Raw genomic sequence first — 10,322 nt, forward strand, 5'->3', positions numbered from 1 at the left:
TATCAGTCTAACTCTATCAGTCTAACTCTATCAGTCTAACTCTATCAGTCTAACTCTACCAGTCTAACTCTACCAGTCTAAGTCTAACTCTATCAGTCTAACTCTAACTCTAACAGTCTAACTCTACCAGTCTAACTCTACCAGTCTAACTCTACCAGTCTAACTCTACCAGTCTAACTCTATCAGTCTAACTCTACCAGTCTAACTCTACCAGTCTAACTCTATCAGTCTAACTCTATCAGTCTAACTCTACCAGTCTAACTCTACCAGTCTATCAGTCTAACTCTATCAGTCTAACTCTACCAGTCTAACTCTACCAGTCTAACTCTATCAGTCTAACTCTACCAGTCTAACTCTACCAGTCTAACTCTACCAGTCTAACTCTACCAGTCTAACTCTATCAGTCTAACTCTACCAGTCTAACTCTACCAGTCTAACTCTATCAGTCTAACTCTATCAGTCTAACTCTACCAGTCTAACTCTACCAGTCTAACTCTACCAGTCTAACTCTACCAGTCTATCAGTCTAACTCTACCAGTCTAACTCTATCAGTCTAACTCTACCAGTCTAACTCTACCAGTCTAACTCTATCAGTCTAACTCTATCAGTCTAACTCTACCAGTCTAACTCTACCAGTCTATCAGTCTAACTCTATCAGTCTAACTCTATCAGTCTAACAGTCTAACTCTACCAGTCTAACTCTACCAGTCTAACTCTACCAGTCTATCAGTCTAACTCTATCAGTCTAACTCTACCAGTCTAACTCTATCAGTCTAACTCTACCAGTCTAACTCTACCAGTCTAACTCTATCAGTCTATCAGTCTAACTCTATCAGTCTAACTCTAACTCTATCAGTCTAACTCTACCAGTCTAACTCTAACAGTCTAACTCTACCAGTCTAACTCTACCAGTCTAACTCTATCAGTCTAACAGTCTAACTCTATCAGTCTAACTCTACCAGTCTAACTCTATCAGTCTAACTCTATCAGTCTACCTCTACCAGTCTAACTCTACCAGTCTAACTCTATCAGTCTATCAGTCTAACTCTACCAGTCTAACTCTATCAGTCTAACTCTACCAGTCTAACTCTATCAGTCTAACTCTACCAGTCTAACTCTACCAGTCTAACTCTACCACTCTATCAGTCTAACTCTATCAGTCTAACTCTATCAGTCTAACTCTATCAGTCTATCAGTCTAACTCTACCAGTCTAACAGTCTAACTCTACCAGTCTAACTCTATCAGTCTAACTCTATCAGTCTAACAGTCTAACTCTATCAGTCTAACTCTACCAGTCTAACTCTATCAGTCTAACTCTATCAGTCTAACTCTATCAGTCTAACTCTACCAGTCTAACTCTATCAGTCTAACTCTACCAGTCTAACTCTATCAGTCTAACTCTACCAGTCTAACTCTATCAGTCTATCAGTCTAACAGTCTACCAGTCTAACTCTACCAGTCTAACTCTACCAGTCTAACTCTATCAGTCTAACTCTATCAGTCTAACTCTACCAGTCTAACTCTATCAGTCTAACTCTATCAGTCTAACTCTATCAGTCTAACTCTACCAGTCTAACTCTATCAGTCTAACTCTATCAGTCTAACTCTATCAGTCTAACTCTACCAGTCTAACTCTACCAGTCTACCTCTATCAGTCTAACTCTATCAGTCTAACTCTAACAGTCTAACTCTACCAGTCTAACTCTACCAGTCTATCAGTCTAACTCTAACAGTCTAACTCTACCAGTCTAACTCTAGCAGTCCAACTCTATCAGTCTAACTCTATCAGTCTAACTCTATCAGTCTAACTCTATCAGTCTAACTCTACCAGTCTAACTCTGTCAGTCTAACTCTACCAGTCTAACTCTAGTAGTCCAACTCTATCAGTCTAACTCTATCAGTCTAACTCTATCAGTCTAACTCTACCAGTCTAACTCTATCAGTCTAACTCTATCAGTCTAACTCTATCAGTCTAACTCTATCAGTCTAACTCTACCAGTCTAACTCTACCAGTCTAACTCTATCAGTCTAACTCTACCAGTCTAACTCTACCAGTCTATCAGTCTAACTCTACCAGTCTAACTCTACCAGTCTAACTCTACCAGTCTAACTCTATCAGTCTAACTCTACCAGTCTATCAGTCTAACTCTATCAGTCTAACTCTATCAGTCTAACTCTACCAGTCTAACTCTATCAGTCTAACTCTACCAGTCTATCAGTCTAACTCTATCAGTCTAACTCTATCAGTCTAACTCTATCAGTCTAACTCTACCAGTCTAACTCTATCAGTCTAACTCTATCAGTCTAACTCTACCAGTCTAACTCTACCAGTCTATCAGTCTAACTCTATCAGTCTAACTCTACCAGTCTAACTCTACCAGTCTAACTCTATCAGTCTAACTCTACCAGTCTAACTCTACCAGTCTAACTCTACCAGTCTAACTCTACCAGTCTAACTCTACCAGTCTAACTCTATCAGTCTAACTCTACCAGTCTAACTCTACCAGTCTAACTCTATCAGTCTAACTCTATCAGTCTAACTCTACCAGTCTAACTCTACCAGTCTATCAGTCTAACTCTATCAGTCTAACTCTACCAGTCTAACTCTACCAGTCTAACTCTATCAGTCTAACTCTACCAGTCTAACTCTACCAGTCTAACTCTACCAGTCTAACTCTACCAGTCTAACTCTACCAGTCTAACTCTACCAGTCTAACTCTATCAGTCTAACTCTATCAGTCTAACTCTACCAGTCTAACTCTACCAGTCTAACTCTACCAGTCTAACTCTACCAGTCTATCAGTCTAACTCTACCAGTCTAACTCTATCAGTCTAACTCTACCAGTCTAACTCTACCAGTCTAACTCTATCAGTCTAACTCTATCAGTCTAACTCTACCAGTCTAACTCTACCAGTCTAACTCTATCAGTCTAACTCTACCAGTCTAACTCTACCAGTCTAACTCTACCAGTCTATCAGTCTAACTCTATCAGTCTAACTCTACCAGTCTAACTCTATCAGTCTAACTCTACCAGTCTAACTCTACCAGTCTAACTCTATCAGTCTATCAGTCTAACTCTATCAGTCTAACTCTAACTCTATCAGTCTAACTCTACCAGTCTAACTCTACCAGTCTAACTCTATCAGTCTAACTCTACCAGTCTAACTTTATCAGTCTATCAGTCTAACTCTATCAGTCTAACTCTACCAGTCTAACTCTATCAGTCTAACTCTATCAGTCTAACTCTATCAGTCTAACTCTACCAGTCTAACTCTACCAGTCTAACTCTACCAGTCTAACTCTATCAGTCTAACTCTATCAGTCTAACTCTATCAGTCTAACTCTATCAGTCTAACTCTACCAGTCTATCAGTCTAACTCTATCAGTCTAACTCTATCAGTCTAACTCTACCAGTCTAACTCTACCAGTCTAACTCTACCAGTCTAACTCTACCAGTCTAACTCTATCAGTCTAACTCTACCAGTCTAACTCTACCAGTCTAACTCTATCAGTCTAACTCTACCAGTCTAACTCTACCAGTCTAACTCTATCAGTCTAACTCTATCAGTCTAACTCTACCAGTCTAACTCTACCAGTCTATCAGTCTAACTCTATCAGTCTAACTCTACCAGTCTAACTCTACCAGTCTAACTCTATCAGTCTAACTCTACCAGTCTAACTCTACCAGTCTAACTCTACCAGTCTAACTCTACCAGTCTAACTCTACCAGTCTAACTCTATCAGTCTAACTCTACCAGTCTAACTCTACCAGTCTAACTCTATCAGTCTAACTCTATCAGTCTAACTCTATCAGTCTAACTCTACCAGTCTAACTCTACCAGTCTAACTCTACCAGTCTAACTCTACCAGTCTATCAGTCTAACTCTACCAGTCTAACTCTACCAGTCTAACTCTACCAGTCTAACTCTATCAGTCTAACTCTATCAGTCTAACAGTCTAACTCTACCAGTCTAACTCTACCAGTCTAACTCTACCAGTCTATCAGTCTAACTCTATCAGTCTAACTCTACCAGTCTATCAGTCTAACTCTATCAGTCTAACTCTATCAGTCTAACTCTACCAGTCTAACTCTACCAGTCTAACTCTATCAGTCTATCAGTCTAACTCTATCAGTCTAACTCTAACTCTATCAGTCTAACTCTACCAGTCTAACTCTACCAGTCTAACTCTATCAGTCTAACTCTACCAGTCTAACTCTATCAGTCTATCAGTCTAACTCTATCAGTCTAACTCTACCAGTCTAACTCTACCAGTCTAACTCTATCAGTCTAACTCTATCAGTCTAACTCTATCAGTCTAACTCTACCAGTCTAACTCTACCAGTCTAACTCTATCAGTCTAACTCTATCAGTCTAACTCTATCAGTCTAACTCTACCAGTCTATCAGTCTAACTCTATCAGTCTAACTCTATCAGTCTAACTCTATCAGTCTAACTCTACCAGTCTAACTCTACCAGTCTAACTCTACCAGTCTAACTCTATCAGTCTAACTCTACCAGTCTATCAGTCTAACTCTATCAGTCTAACTCTATCAGTCTAACTCTACCAGTCTAACTCTACTCTACCAGTCTAACTCTACCAGTCTACCAGTCTAACTCTATCAGTCTAACTCTACCAGTCTAACTCTACCAGTCTATCATTCTAACTCTACCAGTCTAACTCTATCAGTCTAACTCTACCAGTCTAACTCTATCAGTCTAACTCTATCAGTCTAACTCTACCAGTCTAACTCTACCAGTCTAACTCTACCAGTCTATCAGTCTAACTCTACCAGTCTAACTCTACCAGTCTATCAGTCTAACTCTATCAGTCTAACTCTACCAGTCTAACTCTATCAGTCTAACTCTACCAGTCTAACTCTACCAGTCTAACTCTATCATTCTAACTCTATCAGTCTAACTCTATCAGTCTAACTCTACCAGTCTAACTCTACCAGTCTAACTCTATCAGTCTAACTCTATCAGTCTAACTCTACCAGTCTATCAGTCTAACTCTACCAGTCTAACTCTACCAGTCTAACTCTACCAGTCTAACTCTACCAGTCTAACACTACCAGTCTAACTCTACCAGTCTATCAGTCTAACTCTACCAGTCTAACTCTACCAGTCTAACTCTATCAGTCTAACTCTACCAGTCTAACTCTACCAGTCTAACTCTACCAGTCTAACTCTATCAGTCTAACTCTACCAGTCTAACTCTACCAGTCTAACTCTACCAGTCTAACTCTACCAGTCTAACTCTATCAGTCTAACTCTATCAGTCTAACAGTCTAACTCTACCAGTCTAACTCTACCAGTCTAACTCTACCAGTCTATCAGTCTAACTCTATCAGTCTAACTCTACCAGTCTATCAGTCTAACTCTATCAGTCTAACTCTATCAGTCTAACTCTACCAGTCTAACTCTACCAGTCTAACTCTATCAGTCTATCAGTCTAACTCTATCAGTCTAACTCTATCAGTCTAACTCTACCAGTCTAACTCTATCAGTCTAACTCTATCAGTCTAACTCTACCAGTCTAACTCTATCAGTCTATCAGTCTAACTCTATCAGTCTAACTCTACCAGTCTAACTCTACCAGTCTAACTCTATCAGTCTAACTCTATCAGTCTAACTCTATCAGTCTAACTCTACCAGTCTAACTCTACCAGTCTAACTCTATCAGTCTAACTCTATCAGTCTAACTCTACCAGTCTATCAGTCTAACTCTATCAGTCTAACTCTATCAGTCTAACTCTATCAGTCTAACTCTACCAGTCTAACTCTACCAGTCTAACTCTACCAGTCTAACTCTATCAGTCTAACTCTACCAGTCTATCAGTCTAACTCTATCAGTCTAACTCTATCAGTCTAACTCTACCAGTCTATCAGTCTAACTCTACCAGTCTAACTCTACCAGTCTACCAGTCTAACTCTATCAGTCTAACTCTACCAGTCTAACTCTATCAGTCTAACTCTACCAGTCTATCAGTCTAACTCTATCAGTCTAACTCTACCAGTCTAACTCTACCAGTCTATCATTCTAACTCTACCAGTCTAACTCTATCAGTCTAACTCTACCAGTCTAACTCTATCAGTCTAACTCTATCAGTCTAACTCTACCAGTCTAACTCTACCAGTCTAACTCTACCAGTCTATCAGTCTAACTCTACCAGTCTAACTCTACCAGTCTATCAGTCTAACTCTATCAGTCTAACTCTACCAGTCTAACTCTATCAGTCTAACTCTACCAGTCTAACTCTACCAGTCTAACTCTATCAGTCTAACTCTGGTCTAACTCTATCAGTCTAACTCTACCAGTCTAACTCTACCAGTCTAACTCTACCAGTCTAACTCTATCAGTCTAACTCTACCAGTCTATCAGTCTAACTCTACCAGTCTAACTCTACCAGTCTAACTCTGCCAGTCTAACTCTACCAGTCTAACTCTACCAGTCTAACTCTACCAGTCTATCAGTCTAACTCTACCAGTCTAACTCTACCAGTCTAACTCTATCAGTCTATCAGTCTAACTCTAACTCTACCAGTCTAACTCTACCAGTCTAACTCTATCAGTCTAACTCTATCAGTCTAATCTAGTCTAACTCTACCAGTCTACTCTACCAGTCTAACTCTACAGTCAGTCTATCAGTCTAACTCTATCAGTCTAACTCTATCAGTCTAACTCTACCAGTCTAACTCTACCAGTCTAACTCTACCAGTCTATCAGTCTAACTCTACCAGTCTAACTCTACCAGTCTAACTCTATCAGTCTAACTCTACCAGTCTAACTCTACCAGTCTAACTCTACCAGTCTATCAGTCTAACTCTACCAGTCTAACTCTACCAGTCTAACTCTATCAGTCTAACTCTATCAGTCTATCAGTCTAACTCTACCAGTCTAACTCTATCAGTCTATCAGTCTAACTCTACCAGTCTAACTCTAGCAGTCCAACTCTACCAGTCTAACTCTACCAGTCTAACTCTATCAGTCTATCAGTCTAACTCTACCAGTCTAACTCTATCAGTCTATCAGTCTAACTCTACCAGTCTAACTCTACCAGTCTAACTCTACCAGTCTAACTCTACCAGTCTATCAGTCTAACTCTATCAGTCTAACTCTACCAGTCTATCAGTCTAACTCTACCAGTCTAACTCTACCAGTCTACCAGTCTAACTCTACCAGTCTAACTCTATCAGTCTATCAGTCTAACTCTACCAGTCTAACTCTACCAGTCTAACTCTATCAGTCTATCAGTCTAACTCTACCAGTCTATCAGTCTAACTCTACCAGTCTAACTCTACCAGTCTAACTCTATCAGTCTATCAGTCTAACTCTATCAGTCTATCAGTCTAACTCTATCAGTCTAACTCTAACTCTAACAGTCTAACTCTACCAGTCTAACTCTACCAGTCTAACTCTACCAGTCTAACTCTACCAGTCTAACTCTATCAGTCTAACTCTATCAGTCTAACTCTATCAGTCTAACTCTACCAGTCTAACTCTACCAGTCTAACTCTAGTCAGTCTAACTCTATCAGTCTAACTCTACCAGTCTAACTCTACCAGTCTAACTCTATCAGTCTACCAGTCTAACTCTATCAGTCTAACTCTATCAGTCTAACTCTACCAGTCTAACTCTACCAGTCTAACTCTACCAGTCTAACTCTATCAGTCTAACTCTACCAGTCTATCAGTCTAACTCTACTCAGTCTAACTCTACCAGTCTAACTCTACCAGTCTAACTCTACCAGTCTAACTCTACCAGTCTAAGTCTAACTCTATCAGTCTAACTCTAACAGTCTAACTCTACCAGTCTAACTCTATCAGTCTAACTCATCAGTCTCTAACTCTACCAGTCTAACTCTAGTCTAACTCTACCAGTCTAGTCTAACTCTACCAGTCTAACTCTACCAGTCTAACAGTCTACTCAGTCTATCAGTCTAACTCACCAGTCTAACTCTACCAGTCTAACTCTCAGTCTAACTCTACCAGTCTAACTCTCAGTCTATCAGTCTAACTCTACCAGTCTAACTCTACCAGTCTAACTCTACCAGTCTATCAGTCTAACTCTACCAGTCTAACTCTACCAGTCTAACTCTACCAGTCTATCAGTCTAACTCTATCAGTCTAACTCTACCAGTCTAACTCTACCAGTCTAACTCTATCAGTCTAACTCTATCAGTCTAACTCTACCAGTCTATCAGTCTAACTCTACCAGTCTAACTCTACCAGTCTAACTCTACCAGTCTAACTCTACCAGTCTAACTCTACCAGTCTAACACTACCAGTCTAACTCTACCAGTCTATCAGTCTAACTCTACCAGTCTAACTCTACCAGTCTAACTCTATCAGTCTAACTCTATCAGTCTAACTCTACCAGTCTAACTCTACCAGTCTAACTCTACCAGTCTAACTCTACCAGTCTATCAGTCTAACTCTACCAGTCTAACTCTATCAGTCTGTCTCAACCACTCTATCACTCTAACTCTACCAGTTTAACTCTACCAGTCTGTAACAGTTACAATTATATTTATCACTCTAACAACAGTTATACAACAGTTATACAGATTCTATTTGATTGATATATCTAAAATTCAATCTGATTGGTGCCCAGGAGAAAGCCCCACCCCCCCAACTATTCTGACGCAGAGAAGTTCCATCTGATGGAGACAGACACCATTCGGCGACGCCCACGCAGCCGCGAGCACAGCAATGACCAATCAGACAACAGCACAACCAGCAGCAGCCAACCAGAGATTAGCACAACCAGCGTCGACCAACCAGCGAGCGCCACACCTGGCAGCGGCCAAACAGACAGCAGCAGGAAGAACATTGACCAACCAGAGAGCAGCAGGAAGAGTGTTGACCAACCAGAGAGCAGCATTGACCAATTTCATCGCAGCCAGTTGGCCCCCCAGCAGGTGAACGGAGGGGTCGACCAATCACACCGCATCATCCTGCGGATGCGGCCCGGGTCGGAGGCTGAGGGGGAGGTGGCCTCTCGCAGGGAGAGCTGTGATAGGCCAGAAGTCAGGAAGCCGCTGAAGCCGCCGGTGTCGCCCAAACCCTCCATGGCGGCCGTGAGGAGACAGCAGCAGGACCCCCCCACCCCGACCAGACGCGTCCCCTTACCTGGGCCTGAAGCTGACAGTCCTGGTGAGTTTAACCCTAATCCCTGACCTCTGACCTCTAAACCCAACCCCGACCAGACGCGTCCCCTTACCTGGGCCTGAAGCTGACAGTCCTGGTGAGTTTAACCCTAATCCCTGACCTCTGACCTCTAAACCCAACCCCGACTAGACGCTTCCCCTTACCTGGGCCTGAAGCTGACAGTCCTGGTGAGTTTAACCCTAATCCCTGACCTCTGACCTCTAAACCATTTTTTTTCTCTGTATTTTTTCTCCAGCAGATCCGAGGTGGATGCCTCCCCCAGTCTCCTTCAAACCCTGCCCTCCTCCCACCGGTCCTAAACCCACCAAACCCTCACTCTCCTCCCCCACCCCTCTCCCTAGACCTCTCCCTATCCCAGACACCCTCACCCCTCCCTCCCTGTCCCCTGTCCCCCCCTACACCTCCTCCTCCTCTCCCGCCACCAGCCCCTCCACTCCCCAGACCCCCTCCACCCCCGGTTCCACCCCCCACCCCGTCAAGCCTCCCCGCTCCTCCATTTCTGGCCTCTCTGTCGACCTGCTGGTGGGGAGGGAGGGGGAGGAAAGGGAGGAGAGAGGGAGGGAGGAAGAAAGACTAAAAGAGGACCGGAGAGAAGTTGAGAAGGTGGAGGAGGAGAAGAGAGTTGAGAGGAGGAGAGAGAAGGAGGAGGTGGAGGAGGAGAGGAGAGTTGAGAGAAGGAGAGAGGAGGAGAGGAGAGTTGAGAGAAGGAGAGAGACGGAGGAGGTGGAGAGGAGAGTTGAGAGAAGGAGAGAGAAGGAGGAGGAGCAGACCAAGGAGGAGGCTCCAGCCCAAGTTGGGGAGGAGGAGGAAGAAGAGGAGGTGCATCATCTGAGGTTGGAGGAGACCAGCGCCTCCCTAGCTGCAGCTCTGGAAGCTGTGGAGCAGAAGATTAACCAGGATCACACACACAACCAGTGAGGAGACACACTCACACAAACACACAACCAGTGACACACACACACACACACACAACAGTGACAGACACACACACACACACAGTGACACACACACACACACACACACACACACACACACACAACCAGTGAGGGACACACACACACACAACCAGTGAGCACACACACACACACACACACACACACACAACCAGTGAAGAGACACACACACACACTACCAGTGAGGAGACACAC

The 10,322-nt window shown here is 42.7% G+C and overlaps 1 protein-coding gene across 1 annotated transcript in view; it reads left to right on the forward strand.

Annotated features, from left to right (window-relative positions):
* The window catches only part of LOC135530887 (caskin-1-like), a 144,721-nt gene that overhangs the window by 132,442 nt on the left and 1,957 nt on the right, over positions 1-10,322 (forward strand). Inside the window, 3 exon segments of the mRNA XM_064959064.1 lie at positions 8,618-9,159; positions 9,410-9,822; positions 9,937-10,088. Of these exon segments, the coding sequence (XP_064815136.1) occupies positions 8,618-9,159; positions 9,410-9,822; positions 9,937-10,088 (1,107 nt within the window).

The sequence above is a fragment of the Oncorhynchus masou genome, chromosome 5, assembly GCF_036934945.1.
Source record: "Oncorhynchus masou masou isolate Uvic2021 chromosome 5, UVic_Omas_1.1, whole genome shotgun sequence".
NCBI classification, from domain to species: domain Eukaryota; kingdom Metazoa; phylum Chordata; class Actinopteri; order Salmoniformes; family Salmonidae; genus Oncorhynchus; species Oncorhynchus masou.